We start from the raw sequence: 26,196 nt of genomic DNA on the forward strand, positions 1-26,196 counted from the left end.
GTTTAATGAATTTTTTTTTTGTTGGAATTTGGAGTGAAAAATGGATTATTTGACATTTTTCATTGGAAATTAGGTTCTATACACACCTACACACTTATAAATGCATAAATGCATTCGGCTCTAAAAGTTTTTCTTTCGCTGTTATAATGTTGTATGTTATCTGTGAACGGTTATGTTTTTTATTAATAAAAAGTTCTAGATGTTTTAGTGATGATGAATATTTATATTGTAATGGTCACAATCTAGTGGTGACGCCGACGGCGAGTAATAAAGTTTTGTATTTTTCTTTTTGTTAAATGGAAATCAATTGCTTTTTGATCTTGATTGAAAATAAAACGTGATCATAAAATTATCATTCGCTTTTTTCCATTTTTGTGTTTTAAATTTTATTTTTGTTTTTGTTTTTATTGTTCTTGAAAAAAAGATGCTGATGATGATTTCTAGACAGTTGATGATGTGTGAAAAAAAATTAAAATGAAAAGTTGTTTTGCTATGTGAAACATCAACATTAAATGAAACAGAATCGACTTTATTTTCAATTTTTTTTTTCTCAAATCCCAAAGTTTTATGAAATTTGACGTTTTTTGAATGTCAACATTCATCATTGTACCTATAGGTGATGTTTATGTTTATGTTTATATTAAATAACTTTTTCTTTATTTATTTACATTTTCTCTATTTTGCCCAGAATTATCGAAAAAGTTTACATATTTTTTTTGATTGTTTGTTTGTTAATGCTTCATTGTTTATTTTATTTTATGCCCTGTATTAGGTGTCATTTTCAATATGGATCGTATGTGAAGAAATTTCGTGTTTCAAGGATTTCGAAATTCTGTCATATATTGTCATCATCATATGAATATGAGAAATATGAAAATGTAATGTAATCCAATTATATGTGCGAAATATTGAAATTTCGATGAAAATCTTGCAATAAGAACCTTGGCGTCATCTTTTGATCAACATCGTCACTAATTAATTCATGTAAGTGCTGCTATCTGTTATTAAAGAAAAGAACTATGATTCAATTTCACCTTTTGTTGACAATTTCATCTTGTCAAACATTTTCAAAAAGAATAAGAATCATTATGATTATAGTTTAATTTCAAATTATCTTTATTAATTTGAATGAATCAATAATTTACAATTGTAGATAATAATTGATAATGTTTCGTATTCATTTAGAGTAAATGTATTCGGTGGTAACATATGTACATTGAGTGTGAATGAATGAAAAAAAAATGTCTGAAGTATTTGACACATGATTGTAAAAATAATAAAATTTGACTTGATATGTACAAAATAGAAACAATGAGTGAGACCTATGATGATGACATATGGTGGCGTGGTGTGACATCCTTTTGAATATTCTCTGATTATGGCCACATGTTCACGAATCATTTGCTCTTCGTGGATATTCTAAATTATCAGAATTTTTAGAACGAAAATATAAAAACAAAAATTTGTATAACAACAAAAATAACAATTGTTTTTTAAAAGCAAAAAATAAAACATATTTAGTAGTGTGGGTGACACATCATCATCATTATACATGTGTTCCATTATTATTACCACTGCTGCTATGATGATGATGATTGGATAAATTAATATTACCAATCGGTGAATGGCCACCAGGTGATGAACTACCACCTGTACTAATTACACCACTACTACTATTACTATTACCACCGAGACTATTTGTTTTATATCGATTATGTGTTGTCGATGATGATGATGATGTATGATATACACCAGCACTTAATAAACGATCATTATCATGATCCATAATATTATTGTTATTGATCAAGGATCGATGATAATCATTTGTCGTTGATGTTTGATCAACATTACTATAATGACTATTCATAGTTAATGATTTCGTTGATGGTGGTAATCCATTCATATTAGCAGATGATGATGTCCGTACATATGGATTAATAAATTGATCACCAATCTTCCCTGTTGATGTAGTAGAATTATTATTATTCATAATTGTATTTGCATAACAATTATCATTATTATTGCTGTTTAATAATAGTAGATCATGATGATTTGATATGGCAATGTTTTTATTGCTATCTAGATTTGATGATTGATGATTAGGATGACCAGGATTCTTTTTAACAGTTGAATACAGATGATTATTATTATTTTGAAGCTCCTGTTGTTGTTGTTGATAATGATAATTTGTTAATGAAATTTTTGCCTGGAAAAAATTACAAAATTAGAATTTTTTTATTTTATTCATATTTCACACGTGTTACCTTATCATTAGTTGTTGTTGTTGTTGGTGCTGGTGGTATACCATTGGCATTACAATGGCTTGAATCAATTTTATCAACAAAATTACTACGATGACCACCATAATCATTTAATGATGTAGATAAATAATGTCCATGATTGGTGGTTGTTTTCGTTGTTGATATTACTTGAGCGCCACCAGCATTGGCCATAATTAAATTATTCAATTGTGAATACGGTGGTGAATATTGTTGTGATGATGATTCAGAATGATAATCATTATTATTATAAATTGGTGGTAATCCATGATGATTTTTTGTTGTTAAACTATTTTGATGATTAGCTGTAGCGGTGGTCAATAGATCACTTGGATGATGATGATGATGCGGTGATGTGACGACTGTTCCATTTGCACCATTTGTAGTCAATGTAGTCAAAATTTGATTCGACCCATTCATTTTCATAATTGTATTTTTCATCATTAAAATATTTTTTTCCACCATTTTCGAATCATCCTCAGCCTGGATCACCATCGTTCCATGATGATGATGATTATTGTAATAATCTAAACTTGAAGATCCAAATCCAATTGATCGATGATGTTGACCAATTGCTGCTGCTGCTGTCTGCATAGTAGGATTATTTGTTGTCGTTGTTGTTGTTTGTGAATCCAATTTTTTCTCCAACGTTAATGAATGATGATCATTATTACAATCATCATCATTATGGAAACGTTGTGAACGAATACAAATAAATATCAGCAATGATGTAATCAATACAAAAATGATTGCAAAACAAATGATCCCACTTAATGTTAATACTAATGGTGATAATATATTACCTGTGAGTAAAAATATTGATTTAATTAATTGAAATTTGATTAACAGTGATATTAACAACATACTTTGTTTCTGTAATGTTATAATTTGTGATTGAAATCCATACTGGTTCCATACTGAGCAATTGTATTGGCCAAAATCCGACTATAAAGAAAATGGAGAAAAATATTAAAAATTTTTGTTGAAATTCATTCATTTCTTTTCTTTCGTTTTTTTCTTTTTGTTGTTGGAAATCAAGTAGCTAGCTAGTTAATTTGAAAAAAGTCAATTTTGATGAAAAAAATGACTGCTTAAATGCTATGGGCTATAAATTGAGAAGCACACAATTCTCATAATGATAATGAGGATGATTATGCTAACAAAGATCAATCTTTCAAATGATATCGATATATATCATAATTATGATGATGATGATGATGATGATGATAATGAACATTTCGAATATATAAAAATAAAGCTTCCAGCGAGTTTTTTTTTCTTGCATCAAAAAAATCATGATACTATAGAAAATACGAAATATAATCAAAAAATTCTAATTCAATCTGAAGAGAAAATCGAGAGATCAATAAGAAATGTAAAAAGACAGGATATTGATGTAAATCAATGATGATGATTATTTCGTTCGTTGGCTGTCTTTTTTTGAACCTAATAATTAATTATTATCGAAAAAGATTTTTCGTTTCTGGTTTATTTCGATTTCACATATACATTCAAGTAGCAACATTCAACAACATCAAATATGATGATGAAGAGAGGATAATTGCTTGTAGACACATTCACTAACACAGTACCTGGATGAGCTCATACAGTGATTTTTTTTTGTTCGATAACTAGAATTCTGTTTGGAATAGGAATCTTTTCTCGAAAACGTAAATGAAATCAAGAAACGAAAATATCATTATACTAATAGCCAAAAAAAAATTGGTCGTTGCATCTATATGAGTGCGTATAAGGCAGATTTACCTTTTTTGAATGGAATAATCCATCCACACACACACACACACACACACACACAGAGACAAAATTTGATCAATTCTAAATCATCATCATCAAGATTTTCAATTAAATATATGAATCTCATAATATTGATGATGATGAGAATTTTTTTTTCTTTTGGTTGTTTTGGTTACATTGTTATTTCGGAGTTTTACATTGTTGTTTAAGGCAAAAAGAAAAACGACTCAAATTTCAATTTGTGCGTATATATAGGATCAATCTCGATAATTGATCAATAATAATAAGAACAACAAATAAAAAAAAAGAAAATCCTGTAGCAAAATTAATCAGAAATAGAAAGCACAAAAAATCCCAATTTTAGACTGAAAAAACAAACTTTGAATGAAAATTTCATTGACTGGACTTATCGATATTCAATCACATTCCTGGGCAATTTTCTCATTCCATTGTATTTCAATGCATTACGATCAAATTCTGTTTTTCTTCTTGAATTGAATATTAATTATTATTATTATCTCGAGAAATGATTGAAAAAAATACAGAAAGAGAGAGAGAATGCACCAAGATAGATTGATTATAAGCTTAGAAGGAGAGAAAAGAAAAAATTTTCAATTATAAGATTTTTTCAGAGTGAAAAATGGACAAACCTATTTGTTATGAAGAAGCATCATTTTTCACCCAAAAGTTTTTTTACGAAAGAAAAAAAGACTGATATCAAAGTTGTGTAATCGATAAGAAAAATGATGTTCCTAAAACACAGTGGCTAAAAAACAACAATCGCTTTCGGGCACAGTTATTATCTTATAATACCGAAATGAAATTGGATTTCACAAAAAAAATCACAATATTTGACACTTGAAACAATGAAAAAAAATTCATTATTTAATTTACAGACAGAAAATTGAAATTGAAACATAATAAACATCATCATATGAAGACAAAACATGTAGAAAAATCAATTGAATTGATATGATCATTGATTGTATCGATATCGATAGTATCGATTGAATTGTTTTCAATTTTCTTGTTTGTTTGTTTCTTCTGACAAATAACTGTGTGTCTGTACAGTTGTATTTCAATTTTATTTTTCAATTATAAAATGATTAATAGCATCATCAATCTATTGATGGATTGATAGAAATGTTTTTTTTTTTTGGTGAAACAAACATCATGTCTTGAAATAAATGATTTTCACACACACACACACACACACACAAATGATGTGTAAAATTTTTCAAAATTTCGATAATAATCCGTGCTTCCAATAATCTATTGCATTTATTGGATCAACACTTTATTGTCGCACTATTTTTCTCTGGTAAATAATAAAAATCTACACACACACAGACAGATCAAAGAACATTGATAGCAAAAATCAAATGTTTATGTGATCGTTTTCGTTTTTTTTTCGATACAATCATTATACACCAAATACATGATGATGATGATGATGACTAAATGGAAGTAAAAAAAGAAAAAATCATTGTCAATTCATGTCACACACACACGTAAACATACGCAGAAGATTAAAATAACAAAAAAAAATCCAAAAGAAAAAACTATTGATACTTACTATCCATAACCTATAAAGTAATAAAATAAATGAAGTAAATCACACACACACACACCAAATCAAATGAAAACATAGTCAAAAAAAAAAAAAAAAAACAAATACGAGAATAGCGTAGCATTTATTCGTGCTGAATTGTGCTTTTAGTTTTTTTGTGCGTTTGTGTGTGAATCTTTTGCGATCATCATACGAATAAAATATTCTGGAGCCAACTTCCGTTTTCATTCATTCAACAGAATTGTTGCTGTTGTTTGGTCAATTATCATATCAATGACACATTGTGTTGCTACATTGAGCAATTGGAATTTTTTTTCTGATTCACTATTGCAATGATCCAGAAGAGAAAAGAAGAATAAGAAAAGGAAAAAGTAAATGTTTCTTTTTTTCTTTTCTTTGTCATCATCATTTTTCTGGTATATACGAGAATTTTCGTTCTGCACTATAGAATCGGTAACAGTTTTTTTTCTATTTGGTCAACAATATTCCAGAAACACATACATACATACATTTATTTATTTGAAAACATGGCAAGTGAATTAATCAAATAAATAAATTGTATTAAAAGACCTACTGTGTATATGCATTCAGCAACGAACAGATTTACAATATGGTGGATAAAAGTTTCTGAAAACTGAAAAAAAAGAGAGACAATATATCCAAGAATGAAACAAAATCAGTTAACATCAAACAGTTGTCAAAAAAAAAGAATCAATTTACACACACACACAATGACAAAAACATTCATTTTTCCTAAAAACAAATTACATGAAATGAAAGAAAAGGGAAAAGAAACTATGACAATGTGTTAACAATGGAACAAAAATCCTTTTTTTCCAGTAATAAGACTACTACTGGATGACTTATTACATTTCATTTTTGTTTTGTTTGTTTGTTTCTGTGGAAAAAAATTAATACTCTTTATTTATTTCTTTCTTTCTGGTAAATGTCAATCATTTTCTCGTTTCTGTGTATATAGTGTTATTTGAGTGTTAATTATCGATAAAATTTTACGAGAATAAAGATTTGCAAAAACAAAAGAAAAAAAAGTGAGAAAAAAACTCTGTCAATCAAAATATCAAATATATAGTATAATCGATAGATTTTGTTTTGTTTTCTGGATTTCAAATTCACATCGGAAAAATTATTACGGGCTGCAGGAAAAATATATTCCGATTACAGTAGTTTGTAGCATGCCCATTTGTCCATTTTACTATGATGCTAAGAAGCTATAGCTGAGATAAGATTCATTTAGAATGAAAAAAACTAGGCTAATATTCGTATTGTATTTCAAAAGTCTCTCAATCATTCTCGATGCTTGTGCAATTTGATTTTTCGACAAAATCAGTTTTTTTCTTCTTTGGAACATTTGTGTGTGTGCATCTATACTCCGGGGCCCAAAAAAAAAATATAGAAAGTCCAAAGAAAAATCAAGAGAATCGTTGAGGCCCAGAAGAGAAAAAAAGAGATAAATCTACAGAATTGGTTCTGAAAACACAAACTTTCGAAAAAATATTACAAACCAACTAACCAACCAAAAAAAATAAAAAATAAAAGGCCAATTAATTACGGCACACACACACATACATGAAGAAAAAATATAAAAGCTTAAGATTTACATTTAGAATCACATTGGGATTCGAGCGCGCGATTTTTGTAGAAATAAAATGTAGGGAATGGAAAAAATGAAAAAAAAATCCATTCAATCTAAAAAAATGTTGGTTGGCCAAAATCCGAGAAAAAGAACCCTCTTGTGTGAAACAAGACAATATTTTTCACACACATGCACACAAAAGGCGAAAATCATTGAAACATAAACGATAATAAATATGGCTTTGCAATTTAATTTTAAAGAATAAAAAAAATTGTGCAAACTATCCCAGGAAGAATTGTACAGTTGCACAAATGAATTCGCATTTATAAAGGACACACGTTACATCATCATCATCATTCATATTTTACAATATGGAATTATAGAATAAAGTGAAAAAAATTAAAATATTAAATTCCCGATTGATAATGCTCAAGAAAATGAGAGTGAAAAAAAACTAGTTATTCTATAATTTAAAATTTAGATTTTTCACTGCAGATAAATCTATTTTTTGCAGTTCTATATAATCATCAGGTATTCAATTTTTTTTTTGAAGGTTTCAGGATCCAGCCATAGTATAAGTACATTGACCGACAGCTAATTAAATTGTCTTGAAATTTCATTTTTTGTATGTTGCTAACTAGCAATCAATAAAATTGAAATTCTTGTGTTTGTGTGTGTTTTCAAGTGATTAGATAAGTATATAGAACACATACACGAAAACAACAGCAAATGTGTCAATCATTTTGATCAGAAGAAGCAAAAAAAATTGAAAAACTATAATTTAAGATTGGATGTGCACAATTCACATTTCACAATTCATCACACAATTAAACAATTTGAGATTTTGTTGTTGTTGTTGTTGATTTTTGAATATGATAACAAATGACAACCATATGTGGTCTATTTTCAATGGTTCAATTAACAAGAATGACCAATTTCTTTTTGTTTTTTCTTTTTTTTATAGAAAATTCAGCATGTTTTTTTATGGCTCCCAAATGGACATCATCATCATCAATGACAGAATCATGGAGAGAAAATTGGTGGCAATAAAATCATTACAACAAACAAACAATCGAGATAGAGAGAATTGCTTTGAATTTCAAATTCAAATGAGATGCATTACATTACAATGATGATCAAATGAAATGATCTGATTTTTTTTCGGTTCTAAAAATACGAATGATTAAACACACACACACACACAAAAACAGAGAGAAAGTTTCTCATCATCAACATAATGATAATAGTCAGCTGTTTTTGTTGTTGTTTTTTTAAGTTCAATTTTGGATTTAAAAAAATTTTCCAAATTGATGATTTTTTTCTGTTTCTGTGTTATCATCAATTGGAATTCTTTCTTCTCGAAAAAAACGAAATTCAAATATTCAATCTCATTAAAGGGTATATATCCAAAACTCGTGGATATGAAATTGGATCAATTATTCTTTTTTTTCGACAGAGAAAAAACGATCTTGCTTGAAAGTAAATTTCTGTAGTTTTTTCCACACTAAATTGACAACAATCAAAGAAAAAAAAACTAGGGCAAAATAAAGAAATAATACGGATCAATAAATGAAATCAAAATCATCATCATCATCTGGTTTCATCATAATCAAATGTGATGATAGTTGTTTTTTGAAAGCCATATTTCTTAGACACACACACACACTAATCAGATTCTAGGATCGAATCAAATGAATGAATGGATGAATAAAAATTCTAGTTCATAAGAAAATCAATGATGATTATCATAATGATAATAATCGATTCGGTCGATATCATTATTTTATTTGTTTGAAACAGTAGTGAAAAAAAACAGAATCCAACTACATAATTCCAACTATAGAATAATTCTAGAAAGAAATTATCATCATTTTGCATCAAATGTCATCATCATTATGATGCAGATTATAATCATGATCATCATCATTATATGAGATTTTGATTTTATTTTTTTCCGATGAACATTCTTCTTTCTGAAATACGGATAAGCTCATCATTATTATTATTAAATTCATTGATTACTACTACTCCATAAAAATTTTTCCAAAAAAAAGAAAAAGAACATTTTCTTTGAGCTCATCATCATAATTGGTCTAATTTGATTCAAATGATTTTTCATGTTATTAAAAAATAAAGTTAAGGAAAGTTTCCAAGAAAACGAGGAAATTTTCAAGAGATGGAAAAAAAAATTTCTACTTACATCTTTAGCACGACGCATATATATGATTGATCGTAATAATGCCAATGATGTAAATGGTAATTGTTCATTACCATTTTCAATGATATTTCCATTGTCATTACCACCACCACCACCGTTGATTGTCTGTGATGATTGTATCATAGCCAATGATGACGATGATGATGTAAGATATGATGGTGATGATTGAAACATTGAATAATCATCAGGATCTTCTTCTTCCAGTATTTCATAACCTTCATTATTATCGACACCAAGTAGCTAGAAGAATATTATTGAAAGAAAAAACGAAAATTCAATCAAAATGTCAATCAAAAAAAGATAAAAGTATTTTTTTTTCTCAAAATCATAATCTTTGGAACAAAATGCATCTTATCATTATTCGTTCGTGCATCATCATGATCCCATCAATAGGAAATCAAAAAAATTCAAAATCAAAAGAAAAATGATGTTTTTTTTGGTAAATCTGGGTCATAATCATATTCACAATCGTTTTGTTTTTTTTTGGGTGAGGTTTGCGTGGCTCCTATAGCGTGGTAGGTGTCATTCATTCAATAAAAAACGAAATTCGTGAGTTATGATGATGACAATAATCATCATCATCATCGTTTCGAATGAATGAATCATGAAAAGTTCAATTACCTTTGATTGACACCATTCATATATCATTTGTATTTTGCTTTGCTTTAAATGGGCGTTTTTTCGGTGGATCATTTCCGTTCTTTCTTGTTCATATATTTATTGTTATTGCACTTGGCTTGCATTGCATTGGTCACGAATCTCATTTTTTTCCTGTTTAGTATATTTCAAATGAAATCTCTATATTTCTTGTTTCTGGAATCATTTTTTTTTCATATTCCATTTATTCATAAAACAAATTCCTGTCATTATTCATTGGAATAGCCTCTTTTTCTATCCTTTACTTTTATCATTTTATCTAACACAGACACATGAGATTTGTGAATAGAAATTATTTTTTTTCGCATAAAACACAACATACCTGTTGATATGGCTGCAATTTGAACCAGGTAATTTTTGTTGGTGGTGGTACCGCTTCAACAATACATTGTAATCTTACTGGTTCATTTTCAATACCATATTGAATGGATGGACTTCTTATTAATGGTGCACCTGAGTGAGAAAATAGATTCAAAAAAAAAATCGGAAATGAAAATATTCACCAATTTATTAAATAAAAGTTTACCTTTAATAAATACCAATGTTTCAGCTTTAAGTTCAACATCGAATGCATTATTTTTTGCCATACAACGATATCTACCGGCTTCAGAAATCTGTATCGATTGCTCATTATCGCCGACACCATTATTGATTGATTGCCAATTATTATCGTCAAAATAATGATCATCAATTGATGATAATTTGGGCATGAAACGATACCAATATATTCGTGCTGGTGGATAACTGTCAATATTACAATTCAGACGTACGTGTTCATTTTTAGCTAAACCAATTACTGGTTCCGGCAATTTCGAAAATCGTGGTTTGAATGCTACTTTTATTTCTATTCTTACACGTGTTGTACCAACACTATTCGCTACTTCACAAGCAATATTCGTACCATGAAATTCACGACCAATACGACGAAATATTAAACGTGGTGTACCATCACCACTTGCAGTAGCTGCTGAGGAAGCAACACCACTGCCGCCACCCCCAGCGCCAGTAATATCACCATCACTATTCAATGGAACACCATCACGACTCCATTTGAATGTCATCAATGATGGATTACCGATTGCCAGACATTCTAATGTAAGATCATCACCTTCACGTACAAGGCCACCACCACCATCATTATCATCATCAAGTGATGCAATACGTAATTCAACTTCTGGTGGATAACGTACTTCCAGTTGAATATGAGCATAACGTGGTGATTTCAATGCAGCATTTTCCGAACGACATGTAACACGTTGTCCATCTAATGAACGACTTGCCACCACTGTCCATTTCAATGCAGCATTCCAACGTTTTCCATCCGGTAATTTTGTTGTGGAATATGATACACCATTTGTTATTGGATTTCCGTTGCTATCCATCCAGGTAAGCTGTAAAATAAAAGTGGAAATGAAAAGTTAATCATCAGTGGAATGAAAAATAAATGATGGAAATTGACAATATTGTAAAACTTTTGATTAGAATTTTGCCCAAATGAAATGAAATGAGAGTTGTTCTTATTTCCATATGTGTACGATAAATATACACAAAAGTAAAATTTTTAGATTAGAATTACAATAATGACGATGATGATGATGAGGATTGTAATGATATAATGATAGCTAGAAACAAACAAACAAACGAGGATTTGAAAAATTACATCAAGATAAATATAGCAATCGATTTCGATTCGATTTTCAACAATAGCGTGAAACAATAGTCGATTTTAGATTAAAAGTAAAAGTAAAATGATCATCATCATCATTATTATCGTCAATAGAAAACGAAATGAAATGAAATGAAACCAATATTACGATAAGCGGAACGAAGTACAAAACAAAACAACAGTAATAATCATAAAAAGTGGAACAAAACACAATCCTTTCATCGTTTTTTTTTCAAAGTTGGTTACCATCAGCTATAATGAGACACACGAGATTTAAAAGAAAATGAAAAAAGTATTTGGAACTTCTGTTTTTTTTTCTTCGCAAGAATTGTTTCAATAATATTCCAATTGGAACAACTTACACACATAGCTAGTAAAACAATGATGATGATGATGATGATACGGCTATTTCGATCTAAATCGAATTGGTCACATATTTATTCTTGGGTCATTTTGTTGTTTTTGCCATTCTATCTATGGTAATCACCATCCTTTGAAACATTATGATAATGATATATTCTATGGAAATCATCATCATCAACGACTGATGTTCATGAATTGGATCTAATTCTTTTTTTCAAAGTTTAAAAAATGGAGAATACCCAGAAAAAAAACTAATTATCAAATTCGCTGATCAAAAGAATTTTTTTTGTTGAAAAAAAAATTGAGAATAAAATTAGAATTTGTACGAAACGAACAAACACACACACACACACACACACACTGGAGGGGATGAAAATTTTAATTAGCTTTTCAATTTTTAGTCAGACTGTAGAATTGTATTGGGGCTTTTTGACATATGAATTTTCTCAGAAGAACGAAAAAAAAATTCTGGAAATATTTATTTGTTCAATGTTTTCCTCAGAAAGTTTCTTATTGTAGACTTGTCATGATACAGTTGACTAACTTTACTCTTCAATTCCTTGTAGACGAATAAAACGAAAAATCAACCAAACAGCCACAGTTAGAATCAATGAGAGCTAATTACTTTGAAAGCAATTCTGACACTGACACCATGTACAACATTTCAAAACAGAAAACAACGAAAAATCTCGAAATGAATCAGAAACGAATCAAAAAGAAGGAGTAAGAGAAATCCATTCACAGGCTAAAAATCCTGAAACCGGAACCAATTAATTTTTTCTCTGCACTTTTCCTCATCTTTGTACTGACAACATTTCACATTCATTTTAGTTTTCATCTTCGTTTACAGAATTTAATTTGTTGGAATTTTTCGTTTGTTATCTCGAGAAAAAATTTAATTTTACAGAGAAGAATTAAAGGATCGATTGTCAAATTCCGATATATCGATATTTGTTTCGTGATCCAATCGTGTCATTTCATAATCGTAATGATGATGATGATCATCATTGGATTCCAAGACGAAAACTTTTTTCTGTAAGCCGTTTTGGATAAACTTTTTTTTGTCGATAGAACAAAAAATAATGCCTGAAGAATTAATTTGATCCACTATAAATACCGGACGAGACACACTCCCAACCAGACATAACACACGCAAAAATAACGACGAAGACGACAAATATCAAACTTTGAACTCACACACACACACACATTTCGTTTTTTTTCTTTGGATCAAACTTTTTTTCATTTCTTCTTCGTTGTTATCTTCGGGCTGAGTTTTTTTCTGTTGCGAATAAGACATGATGATGTAAGACAAAAAAATCAACAACAAAAAATGTTGTTAATCCATATAAACAACGACAACGACAACAAAGAAAACGTCGAATAACTAGAGAAAGAGACAGAAGAAAATTAATTGAATTTAAGATATTTAAGATGATGTGTTGTTCTCGGCATCGTTGCTGTATGACAAGATTGTGATCATGGTGCAACGACAAAAAAAAGTTTTTTCTGGTTCCAAAATATTTGTCGTTGTCAGAAAAAAAACTAATCGAAAAAAATGCCAGAATCGATTGGCAAATTGAATTTGGATTTTTCTATCCATTCAGTTCGAGTTCAATTCTCAAAAGTTTTGGTTTATGAAATGAAAAAAAGTGTTTGCGACAAACAAAGCACTTACCTCAGCTGGTGGACGACCTCCGTGTGCTTCACATGTTAATTCAATAGTCATACCGGCTGTTGTACGTAGATTATGATCATTATCATTCATCGTTGACTTTTGATTATTATTAATTGATTGATCATCTGATGATGATTCGAATGATGTAGATGATACGGTAAACATTGAAGAATCGACCTGTTCATCATTTGTTGTTGATGATGATGATGATTTATAAACCTGTGCATGTGAATGAGCATGTGTCACAATAATAACCGGAGATTCTGGAGGCACTTGTACAGTGAAACGTGCTGAACGTGAACGTATTCCTGATACACCACCTTCAATAGCACCAACTTGACATTGAAATACAGCATCATCTTCCAATGTTACTGGTGATATTTCTAATGAATAATCACCTGGAAATACAAAAAAAAACATCATTAATAATCATGAAAAAAATCAGATACCAAAATGACAATAACTGACAATGATCAAAAATATCACGAAAAAAATGTCTTTAGTATTCAAATCTCGTAGTCAACCAAAAAAATAACCATCAAAAGAAAATAGACAAAATCATCATACACAAGACAGCTTTTGAATATCGAAAGAAATAAATTATTCATCACTGATCAGATAGATTTCTGTTTCAAAATTCAATTATACAGCGTTGAATTTTTTCATGACACAATAATACATTTTTGAGTAAAAAAGCAAGAGAAACAAAACATGTGCTCTGAATTGTCTTGTTCAAAAATGACGTTACGATTTTTGGTAACATTTCTTGAATTCTTTTTGGAAAAAGAATATCATTTTCTATCCAAAAAGTCAACCATTTTAATCGTCTTATAATGGAAAACTTTATAAGCATGTTGTTGATGTCTAAATTAATTCTAAAAGTTTTTTTTTCTGAAAGTAGAATTTTATTCGTTTGTTTCATTAAGGCATTCAAAACTATTGTTGATCTCGATTCAAACAGAAATGAATCAATCAATCAGCCAGTATATTGATTAAATATTGATAGATAACATAACATCCGGGAATAGATAGCATTCGATTTTTGTTTTTCGTGTGCGAAAAACAAATTTGGTCCAAATTCGTTTCAGTTTCGCTGCAATTTGTTTGACTAGCCTTTGATTAATGATTCGAAAAACCGAAAAAAAACAACAACAATTTTTGTTTCCACTTTCTAGCTGTGTTTCTGACAAATTGGACACCGGATCGGTTATTCGGCTTGTTTTTTGTTCCGATTGCAAGGAAACAATCCGAATACATTCGTACCGTTGTTGTTTTATCAATTATAAATCGATTAATAAACGGTTTATCATAATTATGGATTCGGTTCAAGAATCCGAATGATTTGAACAAAAAGAGAAAAATTGATTCAATCAATTATTAAAAAAAAATGTTCAAAATTGAATTCTCATTCATTTCTGGAATCGTTCATGAATGATGTGATGTTATGTGATTTTTTCAAAAATTTTTTTCTGGCCATTCTTCCAATATTATTGCCGAAACAATGGAAAAAATGGATCCAACTTTGGTCGGTCACACACACACACACAAAGACACAGAACTGTCCACTATCAACATGAGGTGGTATTGTTTGGTTCCATTTTTTTGCATTGGTCCGAAAAAATGATTCTATAGAATCGGAACAGAAAAAAAATTGGACAAAAAATCGACTACCATTCGACCGTCAAATCGGAAATCATTATCCATCGTTGTTGATGTTCGCTTTTTCGCTTTTGATGACGTTCTTTTCTTCTTCTCTATTTTCATTTTTCCCATTATTTGACATCAATGCGAGAAGAAAAAGAAACAGAAAGAGAAAAAAAATCAAAAGAATCAAGTTGACAATGAAAAAAAAGATGTGCTACCCTGATCTACAATGATGGACAACAACAAATTGATCTGCCAAAACTAAAGTGCCACTGAACATACACAGTTCAATCGCTCACCTACACTCTACACAATCATTGACTACTCTAAACATCTTTCTCTACAATGAACAGCAACAACAACAAAAAAAACGGGAAAATAATAGCCCCAAACATAGAGAGATATATTCGTCGAAATGGAACACACATTAATTCGGTATCTATTTTCACTATATGTGTGTGTATATTCCAAGAATTTTTAAACAATTAAGATTGTTGAATGAAATATCATCGTCGTCTTTAAGCAAGCAGGGGGTGTGGACACACAAAGAAAAAAAATGAAACAAAAAAAAATCCAAGGCCTGATCATCATCATCATTATTTCTATTAGATCAACATTGTCCACTGAGTGTGAGTGTGTGTGTGTGGAAAAAGAAAATTTTTTTTTTTGCCAAAAATGGGAAAAAAATTTTTTGAAAATAACGCCCACAAAAAAACGAACAAAGCACTTAACAGCAGAGGGGGTGAAGTGAAAATGGACTTTACAATAGTTTATTTTAAAAAAATCCCTCTCCAAGTTGTTTATTGAGTTTCATTTTTCTTTTTCACAATTACAATCAATTATTGGAATTTGGAAAAAAACAAAAAAAAATTTGAGATTAAAGATTTTGCACACAAAAGTGTTTTTTTTTTTGTTTCCGAAAATTTTTCCACACAATTCAAAATGATGATGATCAATTTGCCAATTTTAGCTAACCATTGAAACCAAACGATTCATAATGAATTCAAGAAATGAAAAAAAACCACAAAAAAAGTTGAAAATGATTCCATTTGGTGGGTTTCAAATTATCGCCTCAAACAAAAACTGAAAAAAATACGTTTAACGGTTCAATTTTCAATGGATTGACATCAAGGGATAAAGAATTGTGTGTAATGCGGGGGAAGAGAAGAGAAAAGAAGATTTCCCATTAAATCACACATACACACAAAGAGACATGATAAATCACAAAAGTTAAGCTAGCCGATGAACTAGAATTACCGAAATGAATGAAAGAGAAAAATTTACTTCTGGAGAAACTTTCAAAGCAACCAGAAACAATCTTTCTTTGCCTTTTTTTTGTTGTTCCAAAAGAGAAATAAATTCCTAGAGTCGAAAAAAATGTATGTTTTTGGCCATAGTAGATTACTATTGCTGCTGTTAATTTTAATTTAAAATGATAACATTTTTTTTCGCTCATGACTTTCATCTTTTCTCTCTTTTTCGGACTCAAAGCACCGGTTGGTGGTGTTGGTTGGTATAAAAGTTTTTTTTCACTTCTTTTTGCCCCGCTATGAAAACATAGCAATGGTGAAAATTAATGTGAAACAATTTTTTTGGGCTCATTCTTGGAAACTTTCTTTTTTGAAAAAAAAAATTTTGAAATCATTTCTTTTCTCTTCATTTGAAAAATGGATACCGAATTTTTTTTTCTTACGGGAATTTATAATTTATAATTTTTTCCGGAAAATAAATGTCATGTGGTGAAGAGTGGCAATTCTCTAACCTTGGACCTGGTTTTTTTTCTCTAATTCAAAAACATTGTGGTGGCTATTTGTGTGTGAATGCTGGTCAGGCATTAAATTTTAACAATTTTTTTCCGAATTTAAATTTCAAAACAATTTACCTTCATCATCGGAACCAATCATACGATAACGTTGAAATCCTTCCAGTGTTCGTTCCGTACCGAGACCGAAACCATCTCTTGTCCCTGTGGATTCATCGTTTTTGTTTTTTTTTTTTTTGGTCAATTTCATTTGCCATCCATCGTTGTCCGTTTATGATTTGATGATGGTGGACACGAAAAAAAACAAGAAAGAAAAACAAATCATAATTATTATTAATAAAAAAAAAGACAAGAAGCTTTTCAAAGTTAAGGTCATTTCATTGTGTGTGTGTATGTAATCACCATGATGATAATGATTACAATCTTCCACAAAGATTTCATCAGTGAAACATAAGTAGAAAAAAAACTAAAACTCGGGCTAAGAAGCATTGAACCATGGAGAATGTATATGAATCAGTTTGTAATCACCAAAAGCAGATGAAATGAAGTGTTCATTTTGTTTTTTTAGTGAAAAAAAAAATGCGAAAAGTCAGATGACCAGAAGTGGACATTATGTTTTGTAAGTGAAAAAAAAATTAAGCGTCCTTGATAGTTTTCATCTTCCTTCTAAATCATAATTAATATATGCATAAAAATACAGATCATCATCAGTCAAATTTTTCTTGTTGTTGTTTTGGGCAAAAATCTAAACGTTTTTTTTCTTCTTAAAGGGAGTGTTACGGGGTAATCACCTGGATAAACGAATGTATGGAATAATTGTTAATGGAAATAAATTAATCAATCAATTAGATTAAATCAAATTTTTCTGTTTTGTTCGTTTTCAATCAATCAATTTTTTTCACCATAATCGATAGGTCATTTTTGATAATTTTACAGAAGTTTTCTTCTTCAGAATCATTTCTGAATGTTTGTACCTTCAAGGTATCTCCGGTTCACTTTTTCATGTTGATGATGATGATGTTTTTTGATTCAATAACGAGAATTCTGATTGAATTAGAGACGGAAAATCAAGTTCTATAATTGAATCATAGATAGATCATCATTTGAAATGATAATGTAATTTGGTTCATTAGATTGAAATAGTTGATCAATGATAAAATCATCAGGTGAAAGTGTCACCATTATTCAGGAAGACAGACCAAAAACAGAAAAGTTCAATGAAAATTATCATTGTGTCAAGCTTCATTATTATTATTATTGCTGTTGCTGGTTTGTGCAGTTGTTCACTCATGCGACAATTTTTTTTCTCTCGCTTGATATTTTACTAATATTCAAAATTACAATTGACCATCTACATCATAAATATCACTCAGAAAAAAAAGAAAAATTCACATGGTACCATACAGCGACCATTTTGATGATGATGATGATGACTCAACGTAGAAAAAAAAACTTGACAAAGTTCAATAAAGTTCATTGAATGGTGAAGCAGCAAACAAAAAAAAAATATGGATACATTTCTGCCATTTATTTCATCAGAATAGCATCCATCCATTCATTCATTAAGACGCAAATGGCCTCAGGTTCTATTATGGTAGATATACAGTCTATTATTGGCATTGTTATATATTCTGGAAGTAATGATGAAACTTTTTTTTCGGGATTCCACCATTCAATTTCTGTGTGTATGTGTGTGTGTGTGGACACAGAATATATTCTCGAAAAAGAATCTCGAACACAATGAATAATCTTGGCACACATACAGAGATTGGCTTTGATGGAATTTCTTTCATCGTAAATTTTTATTTTTGTTTTTTTTTGTCGTCGGCTAAAAAACCAGAATTTGAGCAGCTAAAAACTGAACTTTTTTCCCGTTGTTATTGTTAGCCGACTAATGACTATACGAAAAGTGGGAAAAAAAAGTTTTTTTGTTGTTGTTTTTCATGTGTTCATCATCATCATCATGAATGAATCAAAAATGTAATGAGGGAAATATTTTCGGAAATATGTGTTCATTTTTGTTGTTATAATGGTTAATTAGAGATGAAAGCTAATGAAATTGAATTATTATTACCACTTCTTGGTACCAGAAAACAAAAAATTAACCTTGCGACAAGTTATTTAACCCGTTTATTCAGTGTTTTTGTATTCTAATAGTTTATATCTAGGATTTTTTCTCTTTCTCTTGGATTGTCGTCATTGTGTTTTTTTTTGTAATTCAACTTGACCAGAAAAAAAATTTCAGTTTTGAAAAGTTTTTTTCCATTGGATTTCGCTCGTTTATTCTGGCCATAAAAAAAACTGTATAGCATCAATGAACATTGAAAAAAAAGTTTCCAAGAAAAAAAATTCTGAAAAAAGTTTCTGGCGAGAAAAAAAATCATCGTCATCAACAAAGTCCTGTTATTAATTTATGCCCCCACTTTTTTTCTTTTTGATATTCATGCATCATTCACACACAGATTTGTCAGTCAGTCTATATTTCATTCGTGGAAAAATAGAAAAGAAAATTTCCAATTTAATTAAAATGATATCATCATCATCATCAATAATGAAAACTACGGCGACAATGATATCAAGTGTATCATCAACATTACAAATACCGTATGTTGCATACACACATACACACAAAATACCGGGTGGTTCAGAGATGACATTCATTTTTTTTCATTTTCATCATTCACACAGAGAAAATGATGTGCATACACATTTTACATTCACTCACTCACAGACAAACAGAAACAACAACAACAACAAAGACAACCAGATGTTACCATTGATTTCGATGTTTCTGTGGTTTTCATTTCTGTTCCTGTTTTTTGTTTTGTTTTGCAAATTTGATGATGATCTGATCATTGCCGGTATTAAAGTTTTCAAAAGAATCCACTATGAACATACAGAAACGGAAAACGACATGATTTTCATCATCAAGCTTTCAGTAAATCAAATCAAATTAACAGATTCCTTGCATTCAGGTTTTTCTATTTATTAGTGATTGCTTTATTCAAAAATCAATTCATGCTGCTACTTACATTGTAATGTGCCAACTTTATTCGCAACACGACATGGCAATATAATTGTATCACCGACAATTGATGTTTTATCAATTGGTTCCATTTCAAAACGTTGTGGTGGTAATCGTCCTGTAAAATGAGAACAAAAATGAATGATTAAATTGAAAGTTAAAATATGAAAATCCAATGATTAAAAAAAAGTGGAACATGAAATATCAACAGAAATAAAAATAAAAAAATCTTCTGACCAAAACCAAATATTCCTGGAAAATAAATAAACCTGGCTAAATCATCCTAAGCACAACCATTAATGATCATCATCGTTGGAACGATGATAAAATCATAAATCAAATCACACACACCAGAAAAACCCGAAGAAGAGATTCCAGCAAAAAAAAGGGACATAAACGATCATAAATCAAAAAAAAAATGTTTTTTTTTTGGAACCTGACGACTAACCAACGATAGAAATTCGAGATTCAACCATAAAAATCTGACCACACAGTAGTAGTTGTTGAGAATCATTTGTGATTATGGCCACCAGTAATATCCAGAATAAATACCCAAAAAAAACCATACATTTCGAAAAATTTTTTTTTTAGGGTTACCAAAAAATAAAATTCAAAAGACCACCAATCATGATATGATTAACAGTGAAAAATCAAAACGAAAAAAAAAATCACACGCTAACACACACCCATAGATACAAATTATATAATTACCGACACCAATTTGTTGCGTATGAAATATTTATTTAGAATCTTTGCTTTCGGGTGGTGGAGGTGGTGGGAAAAAACTTTTTTTGGGGTAGAAAATTTTTTCTCATATCTACGAATCATCATTATCATATCAAATTACCTAAAGAGAACACAAAAAATTGATTAATTGATAAAAAAGAAGAAACAAAATACATTTTCGATGAAATGGGCAAATGACCATTATTTGTTTCCAGTTTTGCTAAATATATATCGGTCACCGGATATTTGTTATGTTTCAAAAAAAAAACAAACAAAAAACAATCGATTCTTCGATGGGTCAATACCATGAGTGGAATATGACAATCGACAATGTGAAACAACAACAAAAAAATAACATGTTGTTGTCCGAAAGATCAACAACAAACAAATTGAATTCAATTCTCAATTTCAAGCATCTTCTTAATGGATTCGACACAAGCTGAAAAATAAACGAAAGAAGAAAAGGGTCAAAAAAATGGTTAATGTTTTTTTTCGTAATGTTTTCAAGTGTTCGAGTGCTGCTGATGACGGAATGTGTTTGATGTTTGGTGTATCAGTTTTCCATCTTTCCATTTAAAGTTCCATTTGGATTTTTTTTCGGTCTTTTCAAATTTAAGTGAAAGAATTCGTTTTTTTTCACTCAATTTTTACCAGAAAAAACCTTGGCAACAACTTTGTTTCATAACAACAACAACAACGATGATGATGATTGAATTTTTTGAAATTTAACAAGATAAAAAAAATCGTTTCATCATGAAAACCGATGAAATGAAAAATTGATTGTTTGCCATAGCCAAAAATGTCATCAATTTCTTTTCAATCATCAGTCAGTCAATAGAAAGCAACTTCAAATGTGACAAATTTGAATAAAATTATATTTTATGAAACGAAACAAAACGAAACCGAACAAAAAAAAATTCTGGCAATAAATTTTAAAATCAAAAAAAAGTGATGATTGAAAACTTTGTTTTCTGTTTGTTTCAATGTTTTTATCATCGACTTTGTTTCTATACACACACACACACACACACGTATTGTTTTTTTTGAATGAATGAAAAAAAATTTATTCAACCATTCGATTCTAGATTTCAGTGAATAAAAAACAAAACAAAAGTTTTTTTACTTTTTAATGTGGATCGATATATTTTTTTGTGAAAAAAACACTGATGAACAAAAGCAAATCATGACGACCATGACTGAATGCACTCGCATTGGCTCTACCGTTCCAAGATTGTTGTTTGCCAAAAATTTATCTTATGTAACTGATTTTTGTTTGTTTGTTTGCATATGCTAAATGCATACACATACACACTTACACACACATATACACAATGGATAAAAAACAAACAAATAGACGCAAGTGATGCATGATGAAATGATGGCTTCTTTCTCACTGAATGACAGCATGATATGAATTTTCAAAACAAGAAACAAAACAAAACAAAATAAAATCTCAGAATAATGATGGAATGCGGCCATCAATTTTTTTATCTGTAATTCTTTCAATGGAATCATTTTGTTTTTTTCTCTGGTCGAGGTGTGAAAACAATATGAAAATAATGTCTCTCTCTCTCTCTGTGTGTGTGTGTGTGTACACAATGTACACAATTTATATGACGCGAATCGTTTGGAATAAGAAGTTTTTTATGAAAAATCATTTCAATTCTTATTTCTTTTGGTTCAATTCAGGATTCTTTCCAATGATTCAATTTTAGTCGTAGTAGTGTTTTTTTTCTCTCTCTCTCTCACTCACTCACTTAGCAGTAGTTCAGATACTATTTTCCATTCTTGGAATGATTTAAATATTTTTCCATCAAACCATCCAAACACACAACGGCCGTATATAAATATAATTGAGAAATGTATGTATTGAGAACCAAATGTTTTGGGCAAATAACGAATTGGATACTGTATTCTGTGTGTGTGTGTGTGTGCGTGTGTTTGTAAAGTGAGAAATGAATCGGTTTTTTTTTCTTTCACCCAAAACCGTTTAGCTTATTATTATTACGACGAGGAATAAAATATGAAAATAAATCATAAGACTATTTTTTTTTCACTGGCCTGAAGAAGTGTGTGCGTTGTTTTTTTTCTTGCAGTCAAACAAAACAAAAAAAAAAAAAAATTTCCATTTGTTTTTCAGCTAGTTTTTTTTTCTTATTCGAACGAATAGATTTTTTTTTACACTTGGAAATCTTTGATACGAAAAATCGAAAAAGGTTTTGATTTCGGAATATTGTTTAGGAAGAAAAAAAAATTGAACAAAAAAAAATCTCTCTGTGTGTGTATCATTAGACGAGGCAAAGAATGGAAAAAATAAGGGCCAAATTATCATTGGCGGTGAAAACAGAGTGGTCAAAATAGTCGATATGATTGTTTTTTTTTGACCATTTTGGGCATCACAGAAAAAAGATATTACGATATTACTCGTGAAAAATGTCCCGATAAAACAACAACAACGAAAAAATCATTTTTTGTAATAAATGCTGTCTCATTGTAAGTTTTGTTTCATTCATAATTCCGCCACGTTTTTTTTGTTTTTGAAACAAACGAAAAAAATCTCTGCATTTAATAAGTGCAAATGTAGCTTTGGGAATTCTTTTTGTCTTTTTTTTCGTCATCATCGTCATATCAGATGAAATATTGTTCCAAACAAAAAAAAAAGATTATTTTGCTCAGATATCATCGATATTGATCAAAATAATGTCCCAAAAGCAAAAAATATTAGAAAAATTCTTGATTATAAATGAAATGAACACACACAAACATACCTGAACGACGTATACTGGATGTCATATTAGCAGTAGTAGATGTAGCTGATAATGGATTGAAAATTATTGTGATTATAAACAATGTCCAATATATTAATGGCAAATATTGATTATGTTGACTTGATAAATGATGATGATGATACGAATTTTTCGATTTGACTTTTCTACATTGATGGCAATGATTGGTATATTGTGAGCAATTATGGCAATAATGGTGAAAATGATTTAAATTTTGATTTTGTTGATGTTTAGCATCATCATCTGTGATGAATATCGTCGTCGTTGATGATGATGATGATGATATAAATCTTATACATTGATTATGAGGATGTATCGTTGTTGTCTTTGCCATTTTGTATTTGTTGAATTTTAATTTCAATTTTAAAATGTCATCATGATCATCATAATGATTGATATGATGTAATCGATTATGTCCAGAGCCATCAAATGGCTTCGTTGTGGTCGTTTTGTTTTTCATTTTTTCCAAAAGATTTAAGATACGTGAGTGATGATTTAAAATCCAATCAAACGTTAGATTTTTCCATATGGCACAACTTAGTTACGGTAATTCTATAATTGTGGAAAAAAATGGAAAGAAAAAAATTTTGGCAATTCATTAATGAAATCAAGATAAACATTTCCCGATAATTGAAGTGTTTTAATATAAAAAAGACATCTCTCATCATCATCATCAATGATCAATGATGATGAAACCATATGTTTTTCAAAAAAAAATAAAGGTGATGTATAATGATGTCATCACGAATTGATGCGTGGCACACACACACACACACACACACACGGATAATCATCAGATGTGTTGAAAATTTTTTTTTAGTGTCTGTGTGTAGGTGTTTTGTGAAAAAAAATCTAGCTCAAATGAAAAATCGATAATTCATTATAATCAATGTGTGTGTGTGTCTGTGTTGAAAAGAAATCCTCAAAAAAAATCAAACGAAACACAAAAAAAACAATGATCATGTTATGCACGAATGAACGTTTCATTTTCGGTGAAAACGGTATTTTTTTCAGCTAAAGATTGTCGCATGAATAAATAAATTCAAGTGAGTCAGTTTATTATGGATCGAATCGATTCAAAGTTGATATGTTTCATCATCATTATTATTGTCAGCGACAAAAAAGAATTCATTATAATCAAGAATTTTTTTTTTGCAAGTAAAAATGAATCTTCCACGAACCAAGTGAGAAGAAAAAAAAATTGATGATGATGACTACGATTATCGAATGAATGAAATATCGATTACGTTGTTTCTTTCACTGAACACGAAAAAAAAATTTGAAAAAGAATAAAAGATTCAATCACAGAAAGTTAAAAAAGAAAATGGCTTGTCGTCTCTAGTTGAAAGATTTTTGTATGTTCAACACAAAATGAATGAATCAAAAAAAATCAATCAGACGAAATGAATGAATGTGGTGGCATGCAGTGATTCTTAACATTTGAATTTAATGATGAAAATACTCTGCGTTAATTATCACCGAATCAGAATATTTGCGAGAAAAAAAAATCCAATGAATGTACTATGGACAAAAAAAAAGATTAAATCAGTTGTGGTCAATGATAATGATGATGACAGGCAGACGAGCTAGCATAGACTGGATGAAATCTTATCTTTTCACTCTGATCGGATGGAGATGATTGGTGGTTGTGATGAAAATTCATTGACCAGAAAGTGGATGAAAAAAAAGTTTTTTTCACAAAAATGATCATCAATTCAATGAATTAATTTCATCCATCAACCAACATCAATGGAAAAGAAAATCAGAATTCGAGATTTAATCGAATTTTAATCGAAAATGGAATTCATGAATTGAATTTTAGCTGACCACACACACATACACACGCATTGATGATTGAATCATCAAATTGACCAATCTGATCTTTTGCAAGTGGAAATGAAAAAAAGTTTTTTTTTCTCCGAAATTATTGCTCAGATTTTCTGGATAATAAAATTTTCGTTCTCCGTGATCCAAGTTTCACTTTTTTTCAGCTGTTGTGATGCCTTGAATTGACAACTTTAACGACGTTTTCGTTCTCGTTTCATATTCCTAGAGATTTAGCAATCGAACGATCGATTGATGTTTCAATGACAACGACAACTTTTTTTTCGTTGATTCAATTATCATTATCATCATCGTTTATTAATTCATTGAATCGAGGAATCATTTCAAAAGTCATATTTTTTGCTAAAAAAATAAAAATTTATAAAAATCGCAAGAATCAGAGAAAAATGAATTCTAATAAAACAAAGACGACTTCAAAAACCAAAAAAAAAAGAACCATAAAAGACAGTTTTCAGATAATCAACCAACCATCAATTTCATCAACAAAAAAAAACTCTACATGAATCAAAAGAAACGAACAAAAAATTAAACAATCATGGCCAGTGACAATAATCAATTGAAAAATTGGACAATGATAAAAATGATCAACCATCCAACAACAACAACAACAACAACAAATAATCATTAA

The 26,196-nt window shown here is 29.7% G+C and overlaps 1 protein-coding gene across 5 annotated transcripts in view; it reads right to left on the reverse strand.

Moving 5' to 3' along the window:
* Positions 1-1,098: 1,098 nt before the first annotated feature.
* Positions 1,099-26,196, reverse strand: part of LOC124489838 (uncharacterized) — an 87,811-nt gene continuing 62,713 nt past the window's right edge. For 3 of the 5 annotated variants that reach the window (XM_075730701.1, XM_075730700.1, XM_075730702.1), the window contains 10 exons: positions 23,706-24,275; positions 20,219-20,329; positions 17,307-17,390; positions 13,781-14,178; positions 10,600-11,464; positions 10,396-10,526; positions 9,399-9,656; positions 3,146-3,224; positions 2,265-3,082; positions 1,099-2,206 (listed from right to left, as the gene is read on the reverse strand). In XM_075730701.1, the coding sequence (XP_075586816.1) occupies positions 1,547-2,206; positions 2,265-3,082; positions 3,146-3,224; positions 9,399-9,656; positions 10,396-10,526; positions 10,600-11,464; positions 13,781-14,178; positions 17,307-17,390; positions 20,219-20,329; positions 23,706-24,183 (3,882 nt within the window). In that variant the 5' untranslated portion in view covers positions 24,184-24,275 and the 3' untranslated portion in view covers positions 1,099-1,546. Of the gene's footprint in view, positions 2,207-2,264; positions 3,083-3,145; positions 3,225-9,398; positions 9,657-10,395; positions 10,527-10,599; positions 11,465-13,780; positions 14,179-17,306; positions 17,391-17,588; positions 17,972-18,160; positions 18,257-20,218; positions 20,330-23,705; positions 24,276-26,196 lie in introns of those variants that run through there. The other 2 variants (XM_075730704.1, XM_075730703.1) reach the window with 2 other exon arrangements.

The sequence above is a fragment of the Dermatophagoides farinae genome, chromosome 4 (genome assembly GCF_024713945.1).
Source record: "Dermatophagoides farinae isolate YC_2012a chromosome 4, ASM2471394v1, whole genome shotgun sequence".
NCBI classification, from domain to species: Eukaryota; Metazoa; Arthropoda; class Arachnida; order Sarcoptiformes; family Pyroglyphidae; genus Dermatophagoides; species Dermatophagoides farinae.